General features: G+C 45.7%; 1 protein-coding gene across 7 annotated transcripts in view; it reads left to right on the top strand.

Moving 5' to 3' along the window:
- The window catches only part of LOC125074411, a 115,424-nt gene that overhangs the window by 68,008 nt on the left and 24,913 nt on the right, over positions 1-22,503 (top strand). For 4 of the 7 annotated variants that reach the window (XM_047685740.1, XM_047685743.1, XM_047685738.1 and 1 more), the window contains exons 5-19: positions 11,412-11,589; positions 12,097-12,203; positions 12,818-12,958; positions 13,698-13,786; positions 14,171-14,265; positions 15,018-15,102; positions 15,188-15,292; positions 15,610-15,727; positions 16,201-16,296; positions 16,655-16,768; positions 17,138-17,215; positions 17,465-17,569; positions 18,134-18,291; positions 18,605-18,740; positions 19,095-19,219. In XM_047685740.1, the coding sequence (XP_047541696.1) occupies positions 11,412-11,589; positions 12,097-12,203; positions 12,818-12,958; positions 13,698-13,786; positions 14,171-14,265; positions 15,018-15,102; positions 15,188-15,292; positions 15,610-15,727; positions 16,201-16,296; positions 16,655-16,768; positions 17,138-17,215; positions 17,465-17,569; positions 18,134-18,291; positions 18,605-18,740; positions 19,095-19,219 (1,730 nt within the window). Of the gene's footprint in view, positions 1-11,411; positions 11,590-12,096; positions 12,204-12,817; positions 12,959-13,697; positions 13,787-14,170; positions 14,266-15,017; positions 15,103-15,187; positions 15,293-15,609; positions 15,728-16,200; positions 16,297-16,642; positions 16,769-17,137; positions 17,216-17,464; positions 17,570-18,133; positions 18,292-18,604; positions 18,741-19,094; positions 19,220-22,503 lie in introns of all 7 variants that reach the window. The other 3 variants (XM_047685744.1, XM_047685742.1, XM_047685741.1) reach the window with 2 other exon arrangements.

Here is a 22,503-nt window from a genome sequence, read left to right as displayed (position 1 = left end):
AAGTTGTTGTGTGAAATAACGAAACGAGTTACTTGGTAGGGCTTTGTGCCCCGTTGTGCACAAACACCCAGACCCAAGACAACGTAGAAAACTAATGAACTTTTTCTACATCGACTCGGCCGGGAATCGAACCCGGGACCTCGGAGTGGCGTACCCATGAAAACCGGTGTACACACTACTCGACCACGGAGGTCGTCAAAATATAACACCTTAGTTCCCAAGGTTGGTGGCGAATGGGTGCTTTCATCATTGTTTATGGGGATGATGACAACTAACCGAAGTCTTTATTCGATATAAAATCGTTAAACTTGCTTATTGATAGTCAAAAACCTACCACCTGAGAAGAACCAGCGAAAGAAATTCAGCAGGATCTTTTATAACCTACAAGTGTTCCATTTGTCTGCCTGCTAGTTGATATATAAACATGAATAAAAAACAAACGAATCAGGGTTACTTACTTTTAGGGTTAGGGTACACTTTTGAGGAAGTACATTTTTCAAAATTTTTTCTCCATTTATTGTCGTAAAAATCTGAAAAAAATACCTCACTCAGTTCTCACTATTAAAATTATTATTCCACTTTTAACCTACTTATATCTCCCGTTTTTGTCTGTTTTTAAGCTATTTTTAAGTTTTTCGTTTATATCTTTTTTATTATTGTTTCGATCTTTTTTCCGTGTTCGGCGCGATTGTGGGGCCCTCTGCTCTGCATCCGTTGACATCTCAATCTCCCGGATCGGCCTATCCGTTCGAGAGTTATCGGTCGAAAACCGAAAAATTTCTCACTTTTTTTCATTATATTTTTCTGTTTTTTATTTTTAATTCGTTCATTTGTAATCTTATCTTGTTTTGCTCTTTGGCGCATTTGTAGGGCCCTCTGCCCTGCATCCATCGAGACATATCACTCCCGGATCGGCGTCTCCGTTCCGGAGCTATTAATTTTTATAAACAGAATCTGTATCGATTATTCGCTATAAGAATCGGATCGCTCTTGAAAGTCTTCTTAAGCGAACCGAAACTCTAAATATTCGAAGTACATTTTTCAAAATTTTTTCTCCATTTATTGTCGTAAAAATCTGAAAAAAATACCTCACTCAGTTCTCACTATTAAAATTATTATTCCACTTTTAACCTACTTATATCTCCCGTTTTTGTCTGTTTTTAAGCTATTTTTAAGTTTTTCGTTTATATCTTTTTTATTATTGTTTCGATCTTTTTTCCGTGTTCGGCGCGATTGTGGGGCCCTCTGCTCTGCATCCGTTGACATCTCAATCTCCCGGATCGGCCTATCCGTTCGAGAGTTATCGGTCGAAAACCGAAAAATTTCTCACTTTTTTTCATTATATTTTTCTGTTTTTTATTTTTAATTCGTTCATTTGTAATCTTATCTTGTTTTGCTCTTTGGCGCATTTGTAGGGCCCTCTGCCCTGCATCCATCGAGACATATCACTCCCGGATCGGCGTCTCCGTTCCGGAGCTATTAATTTTTATAAACAGAATCTGTATCGATTATTCGCTATAAGAATCGGATCGCTCTTGAAAGTCTTCTTAAGCGAACCGAAACTCTAAATATTCGAAGTACATTTTTCAAAATTTTTTCTCCATTTATTGTCGTAAAAATCTGAAAAAAATACCTCACTCAGTTCTCACTATTAAAATTATTATTCCACTTTTAACCTACTTATATCTCCCGTTTTTGTCTGTTTTTAAGCTATTTTTAAGTTTTTCGTTTATATCTTTTTTATTATTGTTTCGATCTTTTTTCCGTGTTCGGCGCGATTGTGGGGCCCTCTGCTCTGCATCCGTTGACATCTCAATCTCCCGGATCGGCCTATCCGTTCGAGAGTTATCGGTCGAAAACCGAAAAATTTCTCACTTTTTTTCATTATATTTTTCTGTTTTTTATTTTTAATTCGTTCATTTGTAATCTTATCTTGTTTTGCTCTTTGGCGCATTTGTAGGGCCCTCTGCCCTGCATCCATCGAGACATATCACTCCCGGATCGGCGTCTCCGTTCCGGAGCTATTAATTTTTATAAACAGAATCTGTATCGATTATTCGCTATAAGAATCGGATCGCTCTTGAAAGTCTTCTTAAGCGAACCGAAACTCTAAATATTCGAAGTACATTTTTCAAAATTTTTTCTCCATTTATTGTCGTAAAAATCTGAAAAAAATACCTCACTCAGTTCTCACTATTAAAATTATTATTCCACTTTTAACCTACTTATATCTCCCGTTTTTGTCTGTTTTTAAGCTATTTTTAAGTTTTTCGTTTATATCTTTTTTATTATTGTTTCGATCTTTTTTCCGTGTTCGGCGCGATTGTGGGGCCCTCTGCTCTGCATCCGTTGACATCTCAATCTCCCGGATCGGCCTATCCGTTCGAGAGTTATCGGTCGAAAACCGAAAAATTTCTCACTTTTTTTCATTATATTTTTCTGTTTTTTATTTTTAATTCGTTCATTTGTAATCTTATCTTGTTTTGCTCTTTGGCGCATTTGTAGGGCCCTCTGCCCTGCATCCATCGAGACATATCACTCCCGGATCGGCGTCTCCGTTCCGGAGCTATTAATTTTTATAAACAGAATCTGTATCGATTATTCGCTATAAGAATCGGATCGCTCTTGAAAGTCTTCTTAAGCGAACCGAAACTCTAAATATTCGAAGTACATTTTTCAAAATTTTTTCTCCATTTATTGTCGTAAAAATCTGAAAAAAATACCTCACTCAGTTCTCACTATTAAAATTATTATTCCACTTTTAACCTACTTATATCTCCCGTTTTTGTCTGTTTTTAAGCTATTTTTAAGTTTTTCGTTTATATCTTTTTTATTATTGTTTCGATCTTTTTTCCGTGTTCGGCGCGATTGTGGGGCCCTCTGCTCTGCATCCGTTGACATCTCAATCTCCCGGATCGGCCTATCCGTTCGAGAGTTATCGGTCGAAAACCGAAAAATTTCTCACTTTTTTTCATTATATTTTTCTGTTTTTTATTTTTAATTCGTTCATTTGTAATCTTATCTTGTTTTGCTCTTTGGCGCATTTGTAGGGCCCTCTGCCCTGCATCCATCGAGACATATCACTCCCGGATCGGCGTCTCCGTTCCGGAGCTATTAATTTTTATAAACAGAATCTGTATCGATTATTCGCTATAAGAATCGGATCGCTCTTGAAAGTCTTCTTAAGCGAACCGAAACTCTAAATATTCGAAGTACATTTTTCAAAATTTTTTCTCCATTTATTGTCGTAAAAATCTGAAAAAAATACCTCACTCAGTTCTCACTATTAAAATTATTATTCCACTTTTAACCTACTTATATCTCCCGTTTTTGTCTGTTTTTAAGCTATTTTTAAGTTTTTCGTTTATATCTTTTTTATTATTGTTTCGATCTTTTTTCCGTGTTCGGCGCGATTGTGGGGCCCTCTGCTCTGCATCCGTTGACATCTCAATCTCCCGGATCGGCCTATCCGTTCGAGAGTTATCGGTCGAAAACCGAAAAATTGTGCCCTCCCACCCGCCCTGTAATATATATATAGAACAGGGAGGGTCAAAATTAAGAAAAAAATTTTTATTGTTACTTCTGTAAGCCTAGGCTCTGGGGATCATAAATGATGCCTTAGAGCCACCCTCAGCCACGTACTTCCTGAGGGAAGCTGCCTTTTAGCTGCTTTTGCAATATGGATACGGATATGGAGACAGCGTCGGATGCCTCGGTCCGGTTCGTCGAATCCGACTCAGGCTCCGACACGGCGGGACCTGCTGCCGACCGCCGCGGCAAGCCTAAGAAAAGTGGGCTCAGTCGAGCAAGAATAGAGCTCAAAGCCAAAGAAGATGAGGAGAGAGAGCTCGCTTTCGAGCGGACCCTCAGAAGCAGGGCGTTCAAAAAAACGCCTGTGGTCGTTCCCGAGCTTGAAGAAGCTGCTTCGTTAGCCAAGGTGGATCCGGCCCTCCAGAGCAACGAGGAGCTCCGCGCGGAGGCTGGCCGCAGTGCACGCGAGATTAGAGAGGTCGCGCTGAAGTCCTCCAACCTCAAAGGAGGCTTCATCAAGAGGCTGAAGGACGCAGCGGCCTCTCTGGAAGGCGTCGTCGAAGCTCTGGCGTCCCGGACGGAGGCCGACGAAGCCCGTAACCTCCGTGCGGATAACAGTCGTATGCGCAGGGAGATTGACTCCCTCAAGGCGGAGCTAAAGGCCCACCGCCGTGAGTACGCGGAGATGCGTACCACGGTGGCAGCGGCGACCGAGGCGGCCAACACCCCGCGAGGCGCTCCTTCGATGGAGGAGCTCAAGGACTTCATCGTCACGTCGATCGGCGCGGCGATGAAGGACCAATTGGCGGGCCTGGAGGAGCGCCTCCCGGCGAGGATGCAGCGACCTCCCTCCGCGGCAGATAAAACGCAGATGTCGCAGGGTCCACCGCCGTCTATCTCGACGGCCCGCCAGGACGGGGGTGTGGGAGCCCCAGCCAAGCCTAGGAAGGCGGCTGCTCTGGCTGCTCAGACCAAGCCCACCGCTTGCCTACTGAGCGCACCGGCACCGGCGACGTCCCAAACACCACCGAACCAGGAGACGTCCTGGTCCACGGTGGTGAAGAAGGGCAGGAAGGGGAGCAAGACCACCTCTTCCGACGCTAAGACGCTGCCGAAAACGCCCCAGCCAGCCAAATCGAAGCTGGCCACCCCTCGCTCGGCTGCAATCGTTCTCACGTTGCAGCCGGAAGCAGTAGGAAAGGGCGTCACCTACGCGCAGGTCCTGGAGAGAGCGGAGCAAAGTGTCAAGCTCCAGGACCTAGGAATCAGCGGTGGGCTGAAGGTGCGACGCACGGCGACCGGAGCCAGGGCTCTCGAGCTGCCGAAAGCCCAAGCGGAGCAGGCCGATAGGTTGGCGGCGAAGCTCCGCACAGTTCTCGACGGGGTCGCTGACGTAGTGCGCCCGGTCAAGAAGGCCGACCTGAAGGTGACGGGGCTCGACGACTCCGTCACCTTGGAGAAACTGGCCGCGGCGATCGCGCACGCCGGTGACTGCTCCTCCGAGGCGGTGAAGTGCGGAGTGATGCAGCGCGGACCCGGCTATATGGGGATGGTCCGCGTCACCTGCCCCCTCACGGCAGCGAAGAAGCTGGCCGCTGCCGGTCGCCTCCTCGTCGGGTGGAGCTCGGCCAAGGTGGCCGTCGTGGAGCAGCGCCCTATGCGCTGCTACAAGTGTATGGGCCTTGGCCATACACGGGCGCTCTGCCCGTCGAAGGCGGAGAGGGGAGGCCTGTGCTACCGCTGTGGCTCGGACGGCCACAAGTCAGCGGAATGCACGGCCAAGATGCGCTGCGCGGTCTGCGCAGAGGCCGGCAAGCCTTCGGGGCACCTGATGGGGGCCAGGGATTGCAACCCCCCCATCACGAAGGGTAAAGCGGTCCAAGGAACCAGGACCGCCCCGCGCGAGGAAAGCCGCCAGGCTACGGAGGAAGCTCAGAAGAATCAAGTATGCCAGCACACCTGAGCTTCCTACAATCGAACGTGAACCACTCCGCCGGAGCGCAGGACCTTCTGCTGCAGTCCATGGCGGAGTGGCAGGTAGACCTGGCGGTGGCCTGCGAGCCCTACTTCGTCCCTCCCCTACCTCACTGGCTGGGGGACTCGGACGACACCGTGGCGGTTCTCACGAGGAGCGGAACGGGCCCCCCCCTCTCACTCATCGAGAGGGGCTCGGGCTACGTAGTGGTGGGGTGGGGGGAGTACGTCGTCGTCGGTACGTACTTCTCCCCTAATCGCAGCCTGGCTGAGTTCGAGACTTACCTCGGCTTAGTCAGAGCTGCGGTGGCCAGGCAGTCGCCGAAACCGATACTGGTTCTCGGCGACTTAAACGCAAAGTCGCGTGCCTGGGGCAACCCCGCCACGAATCCGCGAGGGAGGGCCGTCCAGGTGTGGGCCCTGCTCTCCGACCTGTCCCTTCTAAACAGGGGGCAGGTTCACACCTGCGTGCGACATCAGGGGGGTTCCGTGGTGGACGTTTCGTTCGCCACCCCTGTCGTTGCACGCAGAGTGGTCGACTGGAGAGTGGAGGAGGAGGTGGAGACTCTATCGGATCACCGGTACATCCGATTCGAGATCTCCACCTCTAGCAGGCCGGCGGAACCCCAGAGGGTGCCGACTACGCTGCCGAGGTGGTCTCTCGGCCAGGTCGATCGAGAGCTGGTCAAGGAGGCCGCCATCGTGCAGCGGTGGGGTTCCGCGGGGAGGACGGAGGGCGCCAGCGCAGAGGAGCTGGCGGGCCGCATGCGCAGTTCGCTCAAGGAGGTCTGCGATGCGGCCATGCCTCGGACCCGGCGCAGGGTTCCGCGCCGGCACGTCTATTGGTGGTCGCCCGAAATCGCCGACCTTCGGGCGACGTGCTGCCGGGCGCGGAGGGCCTACGTCCGCTGTCGAAGGCGCAACGGCCTCGACACGGACCTGGAGGGACAGATGCTGGACGCTTATCGCCAGTTGAAAAAAGATCTGCAGCTGGCGATAAGCAAGGCCAAGGAGAAGGCCAGGGAGGAGCTTCTGGCGGGTCTCAATCGAGACCCGTGGGGGCGCCCGTACCGCGGCGTACGCGGAAAGTTCCGCACTCAAGGCGCCCCCGTCACTGAGACGCTGCCGCCGGAACTCCTCCTGCGCCTGGTCGGGGAACTCTTTCCCCATCCAGGCGAGCATGTCCCTCCGCAGATGGCCCCCCGCTCCGTGATCGAAGACGCAGTGGCTCCACCACTGATCACGGAGCGGGAGATGGAGATGGCCCTCGGCCGCTTGAGGGCCAAGAACACGGCGCCGGGTCCGGACGGGGTTCCAGGGCGTGTTCTGTGCGACGCCCTGGAATTCCTGGGTGCAAGGCTTCGGGAGCTGTTCGACGAGTGCCTGTGCAGCGGGCAGTTTCCGAAGCCTTGGAAGGAAGGAAAGTTGGTCCTGTTGCCGAAGGAAGGTCGGCCGATGGATTCCTCTTCGGCATACAGGCCAATAGTGCTGCTGAACGAGACGGGCAAACTCTTCGAGAAGGTCCTCGCAGCCCGTCTCGTTCAGCACCTCGAGGAGGTCGGTCCGGGTCTCTCAGAGGCTCAGTACGGGTTCAGGGCGGGCCGGTCGACGGTCGACGCCCTGGACGCCCTGAAGACTCGGACGACGGAAGCGGTGGCCCGGGGGCAAGTCGTCCTGGCGGTTTCGCTCGACGTGGCGAACGCCTTCAACAGTCTCCCTTTCGAGACGATACGGGAGGCACTCCGATACCATGGGGTGCCGACCTATCTCAGGAGGCTGCTGGAGGCGTACCTCCAGGACAGGGAGGTCCTCTGGGCGGAGGTCGATGGGAGGCTGGTCCGGCGTCGGGTAGGCTGCGGCGTTCCACAGGGGTCGGTTCTCGGCCCAATCCTGTGGAACGTCGGTTTCGACTGGCTCCTGCGAGCTCCCGTCCTTCCCGGGATGGGGGTGTTGTGCTACGCTGACGACACTCTCGTCACGGCGACTGGGCGGGACTTTCGGGAGGCGGCACGCCTCGCCGAGGTCGGAACGGCTCTCACCGTGGACCGTATGGGAATGCTGGGCTTGAGGGTCTCCATATCCAAAACGGAGGCCCTCCTGTTCCACGGTCCACGGCAAGGACCCCCACGAGGGGCGAGTATCACCGTCCGGGGGACGGTGATCAAGGTGCAGGCCCAGATGAAGTATCTGGGCCTCATCCTGGACGGTCGATGGAGCTTCGGGCAGCATTTTGTCCATCTCGGCCCGAGGCTCATCAACGCCGCCGCCGCTCTCGGCCGCCTCCTTCCGAATGTGGGGGGGCCGGGATCGCTATGCCGGCGTCTATATTCCGGTGTAGTGAGGTCGATGGCGCTGTACGGTGCCCCGATCTGGGTCGACGCCCTCACCGCTGACAACCGGGCCCTGCTGCGTAAGCCGCAGAGGGTCATAGCGGTGAGAGGCATCAGAGGGTACCGTACGGTGTCGTGGGCTGCGGCGACACTTCTCGCGGGCGATCCGCCCTGGGAGCTCCAGGCGGAGGTGCTCGCGGAAGTGTACCGGTTCCGGGTCGAGGCGAGGAACCGCGGCGACCGTCCAGGGTCGGCGGAGGTCGGGCGGATCAGGGCTCTAGCCCAGCGAGCCCTGATCGCCCGATGGCAGGAGGATCTGGGGTCACCCACGGCGGGCCTGGCGACAGTGGAGGCGATCCGGCCCCACTTGAGTCGCTGGGTCGAGAGGAAGAAGGGCACACTCACCTTCAGGATGACGCAGGTACTTACCGGGCACGGATGCTTCGGTAAGTACCTGCACGGGATAGCGCGGCGGGAGGTGTCACCCTCCTGCCACGAGTGTGGTGCGCCAGTCGACACGGCGCACCACACCCTGAGTGAGTGTGCTGCGTGGGGGCCCCAGAGGCACACCCTTGCGGCGACTATGGGCGGAGACCTCTCGCTGCCGAGCATCGTCAACGAAATGCTCGGTAGTGAGACGTGTTGGTCGGAGATGCGCTCCTTCTGCGAAAGCGTGATGTCGCAGAAGGAAGCCGCGGAGCGGGAGCGGGAAGAGGATGCCGCTGCAGACCCGCTCCGCCGAAGACGACCGGGGAGGAGGAAGAAGCGCTACGCGCACCTTCTCCCCCCGCCCCAATAGGCGTCGCAGGGACTAGGGGGGGTCTCAGTACCCCGAGAACCCCCTCTAGGTGTTGGAGGCCCGCATAGGCGGGCCGACCGTCAGGGCGTCACGGTAGCATGCGCAAGCGATCCCGTGGCGCCCGCCGAAAGACGGAGAGGGTACCGCTGGTTTTTTAGTGGGTAAACCCGGCGTACCTGGGCGCACTCGGCGTCCAGGGCTCCGGGGAGTCCCACACACCCCCCCACCTTCCATCACGTGGGGGAAGCGCGTAACGCGTTTTTCCAGCGAGAAAAAAAAAAAAAAAAAAAAAAAAGGGTACACTTTTGAGGGTTACTATCGACGATTGTCGGATCTGATTGGCTCGTTGTTCTTTGTCTACGTTGTTGTAGTAGTTATCTTATAAAGTCAAAGACCCAATTTGTATTCGTCGTTCAAACCGGCAAAGCCAGTGATATATATTGGATTTCTCTATAGAGGTGTTATCAGTAGCGTCACGGAGCCTGTAAATTAACACTGCTTGTACACCCATACTTCAAATCCAAGATGTCTGTCTTGATTTGAAAGGAACAATTATTTGAGTGAGGGCATAGATACCTGGGTCTGTGCACAAACTTGAGCAAAATAATCTCTCTATCATAGTATATTTGACAATAACATCATATCAACTATGTAAAAGGAAATGCAACGACCATATTAGTTTTACAAATGTAATTTCTATTAACAAAATGGCCATTTTCTAATAGTTCATTAAGTTGGTAAGTCTTGCTAAGTGCCACTTCATTATGAGAAGGTCAAGAATATCCTACAAATACTTCAGAACACTCCACATTTACGTGACATCTTAGTATAAGTGGTAACTATGAAGGTTTGGCACCAGATAACATCAAAATTGCCTCTCCACATCACTTTATGTTATTAAAAAAAATCACATACCGAGTCAGAAAGCTACCATTTTTTATAACAAATTCGTTATCATTCATATTATACGAGTCTATTTTTTGATGCTGTAGCTCAGCATTGGTCTTCTCATTAGCTCAGCATGATCTTGCCACAAAGCCAAGTGATCCCGTGACGTCCCCCGAATCCCGGTGCAATTTGCGCCACATACTCCCACACTTTCAAAAAGTTGTCCAAAAAAGTAATGTCTCGTGTACGATCGACCTCGTGGGTTCTATTCGTCTAAGGATTGTACGTAGTGTTGGAGTTCAAGTGTGTAACACAAATACATTGTCAAATGTCTGACATATATATTGTCGTTTCCGAAAAGCTCATTTAAACCTAACTGTCCAATTTTATCTTACTCATCCTCAGTGTAACGAGGGCGCGGTATCATCTTGTAACGCACAAAGCATTAACAAATTACATATGAATATAGACCAAAAATATATATTCTATACAAAGAAATAGAGATCATACGGAGGAACAGATGCGCGTTCGTTCAAGATACTTTAAGCCGAACTAATCTTTAAGAAAGTCTTAACACGTGTCACCGTGTCTTGACATAAAGAATGATTTGACAGATAAACTTAGCGGCTAGACCCTACCTAGTAACTAGACAGTTAACACAACAAATATAGTGCGGAGAACCATATAACACGTGGCAGAAATGTGACCTGTTTCTGTCAGAAAATTTTGATCGAAATGTTCATATATAAATCAAAAGTTAAAGAGGAATGCCTATTCTTCATAGTGTCTTGGATACAACGTGGACAGCAAAAATTTATCTTAGTTTTTCAAAATCTTTAATGTTACAGAATTACAAAACAAATTATAAAAAGGCTGCCTTTGTTACAGAAAAAGAAAAACCTTGTAAAAGTAACATTTATTTATTATTCGAAAGGAATTTTATGTCCAACTAGCACAATGAATCAAACAAGTCTATATTTGCTTCAAATATATTATTTATAGGAATAATGAGAAGGAATTATTATTCTTTTCAATTATTACTTCAATCGGTACGTTGTAAAGTCGAATTCTACGTTCCGTTTTTGTTACGTTTCGTTTATTTTATTTGTTAGCAAATCCATTTATGATTCAATTTCGTAAGCAAAGGGCATGTGTAGGGTACACATGGGCGAGAGCCAGTCTGCTCAATAAAAATAACGGTACCCTTCATCTTGTTGAGACGTTACTGGATCGATCACGCATACTCTTTTACCTTACAACCTAACAAAAGAGGTCTTACTTAAAAAAAATACGAAAATCCGTCGTCTCCAACATGTAATCTATGATTAGACGTTCAAATATTGTCTAAGGTCTCACGTGTCATGGCCTTACATTTGTTAATCTGTAATCGCGCGATGTAAGTGTTTATAACTAAGCTAATTATAAGTTTAATCACGTATTACATTAAAGTAAGCTTAGCATTACCTACTTTAATAGGTTAAAAGAATCAGGGCCGGATTTAATACTTTAGAGTTCAGTTCAGCGAAAAAAATATTAAACCAATTGAAAATATTAACATTTTATTATTACGTCTTTGTTGATATTCTTTGTTATCTAATAATATCAAAAAATCCCCATTTGATATTATCCAGCCCTGTGCATACTTTAGACTGTATTGGCATTATTTGTACAAGTCTTTTGGTAACTTTTAGTCACATTGAAAGATCATAGATGTGTATTGTATTCAATTTATTTATAAGTCGCGAATTTATAAAATACTTGTTGCCTCATATATTTGCTCGCGAATTATTATTATACAATTAGTTTCATTTATTTAAAAAAAAAAAAGTTTAAAAATATGTAATAAAATCGTTTAAACACTATAAAAATGTATTTAATTATTATTTTAGGTGCAGCATGGTGGTCCATGGCGTCGCATCTTGCAGCACAAGATTACCTAGCTAGGCTGCAAGCATCGGGACTGAATTTCCCCCCACTGGGTGACCCTTATGCGGCCCTATCCGCTCTATCAGGCGCTGGTATGAAGCAGCCATCCAAACCTGCGAAACAATCAAATAGAAGCGAAAGGTATTTAATGTTTCTTTAACTAATCATAACTACACTTTTGATTTAGGTTATGAACTAAAATACTAAAATATAAATAAGGACTATTACTTATACAAGTCTATTTCAACGGCAGGAGGACTAAAGAAAAATTGTCAGCGAATTGTACCATACAAAAATATTTTGGACTATGTCTCAATCAAATCAATATGTTAGTTGTGTGTTTAGACTAAGTACATTAGCTTATAAATAATTTAAAGGCTGCGGTGACCTTGTGGTTATAGCACGTGAATCTCAACCGGATAGATTCAAATCCAGACAACCACCACTGTACACGTACTTAATTTGTCTTTATGATTGATCGACGGTTAAGGAAGGCATTTATCTATCGATAAGATCCAAACCATAAAAAGCCCAGCAGAAGGAAATAAACAGGCTTCTACTATAAATTTAATAATTATTGTTTTACCTTATTATAAGTTATTGTTCACAGTTTGTATTTCTTAATAAACAAATAAACATAAAATTCAGTTTATACAGCAGGTCTGGTCGAAGCAGTACATCATCCAGCATGTCAACGAAGGATAAGAGTCCAGCCACTAGCACGTCTAGCTCTCAACCCAATATGGCGGATTGGGGTAAGTAGTTACTATCACTAACAGTCTAGTCATCGTTCTTTGAATAGTTATTATTACTTTGATGCGATGATTATGGCTTTGTGCAATCCCGTCTGGGTAGGTACCACCCACTCATCAGATATTCTATACCGCCACACAGCAGTACTCAGTATTGTTGTGTTCCGGTTTGAAGATGAGTGAGCCAGTGTAACTACAGGCACAAGGGACGTAACATCTTAGTTCCCAAGGTGGTGGTGCATTGGTGATGTAAGGAATGGTTAATATTTCATACAATGCCATTGTCTATAGGTGGTGGTGACGACTTACCATCAGGTGGCCCATTTGCTCGTCCGCCTACCGATATCATAAATAAAAACAGATAGAAGATTTTCTTTATATATGAATGTAACGAGAATTTTATTTATGGAATAAGTTTAACAGTTACAATGGTGATAATACAGTCGTTTGATATTTCATCTAGTTGTAGGACAAGAAAGGCTGGTTCTTGGTAAAAAATATTCCGATGTAAAGATACTATGTATTGCTATGCGAAAATAAGTCTTAACTAAAGACAAAATATACACTATTGTCCTATGAATGGACGTAGTATATAATACAAATGTTTGTTGTTCCAGGCGCTAGCTACGGTTTCCCGAAGACCTCATCTCCTTCAACGATGCCCTCCCAGTCAATGTCCAGCCTGGCGTCGCTGAACAACCTTGCGCAGCAGCCGCTGCATTCCAAACCGAATAAACCGCAGCATCCCCCGTCTTCCAGTAAGTTATTCTTACATTTATATGAACAACTCTATATATTATATTAAATTACCGATAAGTTAAGTGGTAGTAACTACTGAGTTTCTTGCCCCATTGTTACTTAAAACTTAATTTGATTTTGTAAAGTGATTACTTAAAATTGCTCTTAGGAGTCTATTTGAATAAGTTATATTTTGATTTTATGATATGACTTGTATAATTCCCTAGAGTTTAAATCTATTTCACGGTTGCCATATTTTTTAGTGATACGTATTAAGTAAAAGTACAATGACCAACTATAGAATCAAAATTTAGATTTCAAATAATCAATACTGGTCACCCTTTTAATACTTGATATAGTTTTCAGTCAGTGTAAGAAGCCTTTATAGGACTTGAACATGTTTTTATTAAGGCTATGCACGTAGCAATCTGAGCTTATATTTTTTTCAATTTATACGGTGTGCTTTATAGCACTCAGGAAATATGTAGCTTTCTAACAGTTTTTTTTTTAGAATTAGATCATTAATTCCGGCTGAGATTAACATACAAACAAATAAACAAAATTGACCTCTTTATAATATTAGTTTAAATTAATTGATTGTGATAGTATTAACTCGATATGGCAAATTGATAAATGAGCATATATAATATATAAGAGTTTATTAACAATTTGTCACCTCAAATAATGATGATGTTGAAATGTACGATGACGTAAAGTGAGTTTATATTGCTGTCATTTAAAATGGTATCTCTGTTGCAGGGAAGAGCGGGTCCAGCAAGGACAAGGAGCTGATGTTGGCGCACGCGCACTCCGCCTACCACGCCGCGCTCGCCGCGCACAAGGGGAAGGTACCGCCACCACCTGCGATACAGTTATTAGCATTGCATAGCATTACTGAGTTCAATTCACATGTTGCAGCTTAGATGTCAACATCGTGATATTTTAGATATGGTCTTATTTAAAAATTCTTAAATTAAAAATTCCAAGTTCTATGATATTATTTTTATTATATAATATTATAGTTACCTTACTTCAGGAAATAATCCACTAAATATAAGGACATCATGCACACATTTTTTACATCAAGCCTTTTATATTATAATAATGAATAGTCTTTTTTTATCTAGAATCATGTCTCAGACCAAATTTTGAACAGCTCTGCTAACCTTGTCCTAGTTAAAAAATATATTCTATTTAATATTTAAAACGTTAATTCGAGATATTTGTTTCAGAATATGTCCCCACTGTACCCGTTCGGAGTCGGAGGTGATAAAGACCGTAGGAGTGGCATTGACTCTCTCACAGGTCTACCGCATACAATTCTAAGGTAATTAACAAACTTTACTTCTACATAAACATATGTCGACGTCCTCCCAACTGGTATTAAGTCACTCAAAACATTATTAGCGTGAGCCGAGTTTCAAAAAATTAAGGTTCGAATACTGGGTCGTGCTAATAAAAACGTGGGTTATTCACTTAAGTATAAGTTATCAGTATCTACTCAGAGAGAATAAGTTGTCAGTGTTAGAGAGCTGTGGAATACATTTTAAGCTTTTTTAAAACTGTTCGAACTCTTTGCTAGTGTTGGAATAGAGATTGAAATGATTTGTGAGACACAAGTGAGCACCTGAACTTCTTAATTGTTCCATTGGATCACAAGTATGAGGGATTAGATAAGGTCCATGTGCTTGCGCGCACACACATTCTTCAGTAATAATTTCTGCGCATTTGCCTAGTCCCTAAGATGATGGAGATGATAGTTTGACCTACAAAGCTTTAAATCAGCTAGTAGGACATACATCATAGATATATATATATATTATTTTTCTATCTATTAATATAATTTGAATATGTATTGTGCGTCAAAATTAAGTGTTACTTTTTCTGTGTCAGTGCTGCTTTGGAAGGAGGGTGAGTTTAAATGAGTCTACATTTTTGTTTGATGAAGTTTTGTAATAATGTTTTATGCCAAGTCCGTATCGGAAGCTTTGAACAGTTGCTCTGTAGAAAGATACCAATGTTTTGTTTTCATTTATCGGCCATATTTTACATTATTTTAATTAGTCAATATTTTTCCAGCGATCCATCGTCAGTGCTGGGCGGCGTGCGGCTGCCTCCAGACACGGAGATCATCAAATACACGTCCTCGCTCGCCGGACCCAAGGTACGCCTCCCGCGATGACTGTATGTACCGATGTGTGACCTGTCGCGCAGTGGGCATCAGTAACGCGCCTCCCGTTGGTCCGCAGGCGCAGCCCGGCTCCACGACCCGCGGCCGCAAGAAGACCATCTCGCTGGACCCGCCGCACGTGTCCGTGCACCCCGCCGAGCGCGCCAGCAAGCGGCAGAAAGTCGTACGTACCTTGTGCTAATGTGATGTGATACTATTGACATATTTATATTACCCAGGTGACACTTCCAGTGATTAATGCTTTCGATATATCTGAATTATTAAAACGTAACTCGCTAAATATTTTCATTTGTCATATAATTCAAAGAAAGGATCGAAGGAGTAATTTAATATTTTTGTACAGTTCGCTCAATATTTTTAATTTATTTTTGTATACATTTAAATATTGGAGTAGATTTAGCACATTTACAAACATAATTGAAAAAAGATTATATGCATACGTCGAATTATATTAAATAAATCCATTGCGAATTGTTTCAGGACGAATACGGTAACTCCCGTTCGTCGGTGGAAGTGATCCGGTTACCCAACAAGCCGGAGCGCTCCGGAGCCAACTCGGTGTCCGGAACTCCGCCGCCGAACCTCTCTGATTACGCAGGTGAGATCATATTCCTTAATGTTGTCTTAGATTTTCGCGATTATTACACATTGAAATAAAACTAGTTTTTAACGGATTTAATCGCGTATATTAATTATTTTAACATCCCGACGTTTCGAGCACTTTGCAGTGTTCGTGTTCGTGAGTCTGCCCGTGACCACGAACACTGCAAAGTGCTTAGCTAGTTTTATTTCAATCATATTCCTTACTTACCTTAAACATTGTGTGATATTTCATTTAAAATATAACATCAGAAGAGAATGTTTGTTTCTTGCTCTTATCTCTGGAACTTGCATTTGATAGCTCAATTCTTAAGAAAGAAATGGATCTGATAGAAATTGGTCCTTACGAACTATATATCTCGTGCCTGTGCTTACACGGAATAACTCACTTTTTTTTAAATATAATGAATATTATTAAAGTAGAAATATATAATTGCCTTATAAACTATAGTAATATTTATGTTCGTTAAGGCATATCTCGGGAACTACTACAAACAATAGCCAGTCAAAGTGGCGTCAGCTTAGCGGCATTGGAGCGACAGTTAGCCGGATCGGCGCCTGCGTCCGGTAATTATGAAAACATTTAAAAAGTTCCCTATCATTAATTATAATATAATATTTTAACTTTGTCTCTTAATAAATTTATTTAATAATAGAAGATAGTGTATTACGCTATAAAATAATTTCGTTTACATTTTATAAATAGTTATACCGAATATTATTAAAGTATTATTACAATACATGTAAATAACTTTATTAACATAAGAATTGATAACATTAAGTATAAAAATGTAAATTATTGATAGTCACTGTATAAATCTTGACTTTTGTGGAATGGTGGCAAGAACGCTAGCAGCATTTCCCCGTTGAATCGCAATTATTAAAATGTTAGGTGGGGCTAAATATTTTAAAGCTCTGCTTCCAGACTCAGGTCTGAACCTGAGTACGAAGTCTGGTGGTTCCGAGGACGCTCCTCTGGACCTGGGTCTGAAGACGGACGACGACGCACCACTCAACCTCTCGCTCAAGCCCACCCCACGTAAGTCTCTTTACATTACTGACCATAACACAATAAACAAAATAACAAATCAAAGTCAAAGTTGCTTATTCACCTTTATTCTTCTTTCCTTTGAAATAGGCTATAGATGTTTTATTATTATCATTTTTATGTTATGAATAAACGTTTAAGAATTGGTTAAATTACTCCCAGAAGTAAGTTGTCATACTTCTGGGAGTAGAAGCTTATCAAACCTGCGACTTTTACAAAATTTGTTACTGGTTTTTATTATTATTGGTCCTATAATTGGGACCATAATATTGCTATCTCTTACCTACGTATGGGGCTATAAAGTATAGCACGAGAGAGAGAGAGAGTACTATCGCTTAAAATGTCTATTTAATGTTCCAGCGAGCTCACAAGCATCGGATGCACTCTCCCGACTTACGTCACTGAGCAGCTCACTCAGCGCTTCGAATGACAGGATATGTAAGTTATAACAATATATTTAAATGCGTTAGATCTCTATAGATTCTACATTTATGTGAAAAAAAAAATGATATCAGAAAGTAAAATCTATTTTAATAATAACTTTTTCGCTATTAAGCGAGAACATTTATAAATTACCTACAAATGTCACACGTTTGAGCGGCTAGCATATCTATCTGCGCCATCGGAAGCCAAAGGGCCAGCTGAGCGATGTGTGATGTGCGATGTGTGATGTGTGTGTGTGCGCAGCGCGGCGCAAGCCGGGCGCCAAGCCGCGCCGCGTGGCGCCCGAGCTCAACGCGCACGTGGCCGACTCGCCGCGCCCCAAGTCCAGCGGCAGCGAGGACAGCGAGTGTGAGTACCCCCACAGCTTGCCACTCGCACTCTTACTAAAGCATCCACAGAACTCTGTTTGAAAAATAATGGCTCAATTTTAAAGGTTCAATTAAAATAAACGGTAAAGGCATATCACCTTCATTTTATTTGCTACGACTAAAAGGTTATATATTTAAAACGATACCTGTGGTTTCAATTTTGTCTTCCGATTTTAAGTTACAATTCTAAAGCTATTTGCCAAAAATATGGTATAACATCAATTTTGATTTCGGTCAGTATTTAATTAAGAGTGCGATATGGATATATCATCTGGAATGATTTTTAAACTAGTAATTTAATTATAATGTGAATTCCCCATACACATTTTCCATTTATTAAACAAAAAAAAACCTCTCTCTAACAAATGTATATTATTAAATTATTTAATATGGCTACACTTTTGCCTATTAAAATTATAATTGATGATTTATAAATTAATGACTTTTTTTCCTGACAATTACAACATTATAAATCATTTTTATATATAATTGAAATATTTAAGGAATGTGCTAAGACACAAACTGACGTTCGATTTGATCGCAGCGGTCCCCGCCTGGCCCGCGCGGGAAGGCAGGCCTCGTAACTTGGGTCGGGGAGTCAGCAAACCCAAGAAGAATACAGTGGCTTCTCTTTTAGCGCAGAGCAGAGCGCTCGGCCTGCGCCCCGCGCTCGCGCAGCACCTGCTGGCCGAGACCGACCTGGTGCGTCTCGCTCTCTCTTACTCTACGCCTATAGTGCTGTCCCTGTCGATTCAAAATATCTAGTAAACCGTGTAAAAGAGACAGTCGTAAAGTTTGACATTATCTATAGTTTAACTAATTTTAATTGAATTGTAATAATTTGTTGTACTTGAACTATGCTCTTGAATTTATAAAGCTTCCTTGTTAATTGAAGTTGAGCTTTTTATCTTTCTTAGTAGTATGAACTATTTTTATTTGCTCTTATTGTTACTTTAAAATCTTCGCAAGCTCAGTGAGCGCCTAGTGACGTGTGTGTGTGTGTGCGTGCGTGCAGGATAAGCTCCGCGCGCTGCTGTGCGAGGGCGGCAGCACGGACTCGGAGTGCCCGTCCGACAGCAACCCGTCCGACTCGGACGCCAGCGACGGCGGCCGCCGCCACGACGCGCAGCTGCGCCTGCCGCTCGCTCTCGGTGACCGCTCGCTGCTCACACTACTTATGTCTGGGGTCACCACCCACTCATCAGATATTCTACCGCCAAAAAAAAGTACTCAGTATTGTTGTGTTCCGGTTAGTAAGGTGAGTGGGTAACTACAGGCACGGCGGATATAACATCTTAGTTCCTAAAGTTGGTGGCGCCATTGTCTATGGGTAGTGGTGACCTCTTACCATCAGGTTTTTCATATGCTCGTGAAAAATCGCAACCTATACCATAAAAAAATAACACGAATGGATACTAAAACAATTACGTAAAGTTATGCCTCGGTTTAAAACGTGCTTACTATTAAAATGTTTAAATGACCACTAACACGTACCGTCCGTGCAGGCTGGAAGCGCACGACGGTGATCAAGGGTCTGTCGCGCAACTGCAACATCAAGGGCGAGGTGAGCTACAGCGCGCCCGAGCCGCACCACCACGTGGTGGTCAAGTCGGCGCACGAGCTGCAGGCGGTCAGTATGACAATAATTATTATACAAAAAGAAAAGATCTATGGATAAACCATATTTTGTAAGTGGTAGTGCCACACTGCATACCTTCGGGTTGCAGCCGAATGGGCCGGCACGCCCGGGGAAGTACCACTCTCTCACTTAAAATCGGCGTGAAGTGGTAGCTATGTTACCGCGTTTCGTCTGGTATGTGAGAGTCCCGGAGGCCCGATACCCCCCCCCCCCTTAAACATGATGGTTGTGCAGAATTTGGTTACATTACCCCAGGAGGGTACCATCAGCGACTGCGGTGGAGAATCCCTCTCTGGGCATCCATGCTCAGGACATACACCACCTGAGCAGGGATGCCCAGGCTGCCCTCCGAATTCTGGGGGGGGCAATTTTGCGCTCGCCACTGTTCGGGGCAAGCGGAGCAGGCATCATAAGGCAACCCCTACCACCCTCACTGTGGACTTCTGCAACATAAGGGGACTCAACTCGAACTTGAACGCCGTCCACTTTCACCTTGAGACGGCGAAGCCGGCCTTGCTCTTTCTTACCGAGACTCAGATATCTTCTCCTGCCGATACGACTTTTCTTTCCTACCCCGGGTATAAATTGGAACATTCCTTTGTACCACGAGCTGGGGTGTGCGTTTACGTCAGAGATGATATCTGCTCTCGACGCCTCGGCAGCCTTGAAGGACAGGACCTATCAATTATCTGGCTGCGTGTAGATTGTGACGACCATCCGCGAATCTACGCTTGCCTTTATAGGTCCCATAGCGGTAATGCCGAAACCGACCGACTGGTTGAGCACGTCCAAATGGCTACAGATTCCGTACTGCAGCAGATCCCATCCGCAGAGATCGTTATTCTTGGCGATTTTAATGCCCACCATGCCGAATGGCTTGGATCGCGCACTACCGATCATGCGGGTAGATCTGTTCTCGACTTCGCTTTAGCATATGATTTGACACAACTAGTCCCCTCGCCAACGCGAATACCAGACGTGGAGGATCATACACCTTCCCTGTTGGACCTTCTGCTGACTTCCCATCCGGATGGCTACCAGGTTATCGTCGAACCCCCTCTGGGCTCGTCGGACCACTGTCTCGTCCGAAGTACAGTGCCGGTTGCGCGTTACTCACGACCTCGTTTCGTGGGCTGCCGCCGAGTGTGGCACTACAGGTCAGCAGATTGGGATGGGATGCGGTCCTTCTTTGCATCCTACCCATGGGGGCAGGTTTGTTTCTCGCCGGATGATCCGAGTGTTGTTGCTGACTCTGTTGCCGATGTGGTACTTCAGGGTATGGAACTATTCATTCCGTATTCTGCGGTCCCCATCGGTGGCAAGTCCCAGCCCTGGTTTGGTCGTTTCTGCAAAACGGCTTCACGCAGAAAATGGGAACGCTACCAAGACTGGGCTAACGCATCAGCGTCTCGTGATGTAAATACCAGCGCAATCAGAAAGGAATATAACTCTGCCTCTAGGTCCTTAAAAAACGTGATTGCTAAGGCGAAGACGGAGTACATTGGCAGAATTGGCGAGAGACTGGTGCGCCTCCCTTCAGGAACACGTGCGTTCTGGTCTCTCGCCAAGGCTGTCTTAGGGAATTTCTGTCAGCCTTCCTTACCATCTCTGCACAAGGACGGTGAGTCATTGGCCCATACAGCGAAGGAGAAGGCTGATCTTTTAGGCTCTCTCTTCGCAGCGAACTCGACTCTGGATGACCGAGGAAAGTCACCACCAACAATCCCGCGGTGTGATACCACGATGCCGGAGGTTAAATTCCGGCAAAGTGCAGTTCGTAAAGCACTTCTTTCCTTGGATATTCATAAGTCGAGTGGACCCGATGGCATCCCTCCAATCGTGCTACGGACTTGTGCTCCCGAGTTGGCGCCGGTCTTAACGCGTCTTTTCCGGCAATCCTATGCATTCGGCGTCGTCCCGAACTCCTGGAAGACTGCTTTGGTGCATCCGATCCCTAAAAAGGGCAACCGCTCAGACCCGTCCAATTATAGGCCTATAGCCATCACCTCCTTGTTCTCCAAGGTAATGGAGTCCATTATAAACTGCCAGCTCCTGCGGTACCTAGAGGAGTACCAGCTGATTAGCGACCGCCAGTACGGTTTCCGTCGGGGTCGCTCAGCCGGTGATCTTCTAGTTTACCTTACTCATAGATGGGCGGAAGCAGTTGAGAGCAAAGGGGAGGCATTAGCAGCCAGTCTGGACATAGCGAAGGCCTTCGATCGCGTGTGGCACAAAGCGCTTCTTTCGAAGCTTCCTTCCTATGGGCTTCCCGGAAAATTATGCAATTGGATTACCAGTTTTTTGGCAGATCGGAGCATCAAGGTCGTTGTCGACGGTGCATGCTCTGACTTAAAATTCGTCAATGCTGGTGTTCCACAAGGCTGCGTTCTATCACCCACTCTGTTTCTTCTGCATATCAATGACTTGTTGCAAATCAGTAACATTCATTGCTATGCAGACGACAGCACCGTAGACACCTCATACACCGGCCGTGCTAATATTTCTCGGGAAAACGTCGAAGAAAACCGGAACAAACTTGTATCTGAAATCGAGTCTTCGTTAAACAAAGTCTCGAACTGGGGTCGGCTAAACTTAGTTCACTTCAACCCCAAAAAGACGCAAGTTTGCGCGTTAACCGCTAAAAAAACACCATTTGTCGTATCTCCACGATTCGAGAACATTCCGTTAGCCGCTACAGCTAGTATCGGAATACTTGGCGTTGATGTTTCGAGTCTCGTTCAGTTCCGCGGTCAATTGGAAGGCAAAGCCAAATTGGCATCAAAAAAGCTTGGTGTGCTCAGCAAGGCAAGACAGTATTTCACGTCGGCCCATCGTCTAAGACTATACAAGGCGCAAATTCGGCCTCACATGGAATACTGCTCTCACCTCTGGGCGGGTGCTCCCCAGTACCAGCTCCTTCCATTTGACCGTATCCAACGTAGAGCGGCTCGAATTATCGACGATCAAGCCCTTTCCGATCTGCTTGATCCTTTGGCTTTGCGTAGAGATGTTGGATCGCTCTGCATCTTCTACAGAATTTATCACGGGGAATGTTCCGAGGAATTGTTCGAATTAATCCCGGCTGCTGAATTTCACCTTCGGACATCTCGTCAAAATTCCAAATATCACCCGCACCACCTAGATGTCCGAAAATCCACAACAGCGCGATTTTTAAGACATTTTCTGCCTCGCACAACCACTCTGTGGAACCAGCTTTCGCCGGCGGTTTTTCCGAACCGATACGACTTGGGAACCTTCAAGAAAAGAGCGTACTC

This window comes from Vanessa atalanta, chromosome 27 (genome assembly GCF_905147765.1).
Source record: "Vanessa atalanta chromosome 27, ilVanAtal1.2, whole genome shotgun sequence".
Lineage (NCBI taxonomy): Eukaryota > Metazoa > Arthropoda > Insecta > Lepidoptera > Nymphalidae > Vanessa > Vanessa atalanta.
The sequence above is the reverse complement of the archived record's forward strand: the minus strand, read 5'-3'. Positions and strand labels throughout refer to the sequence as shown.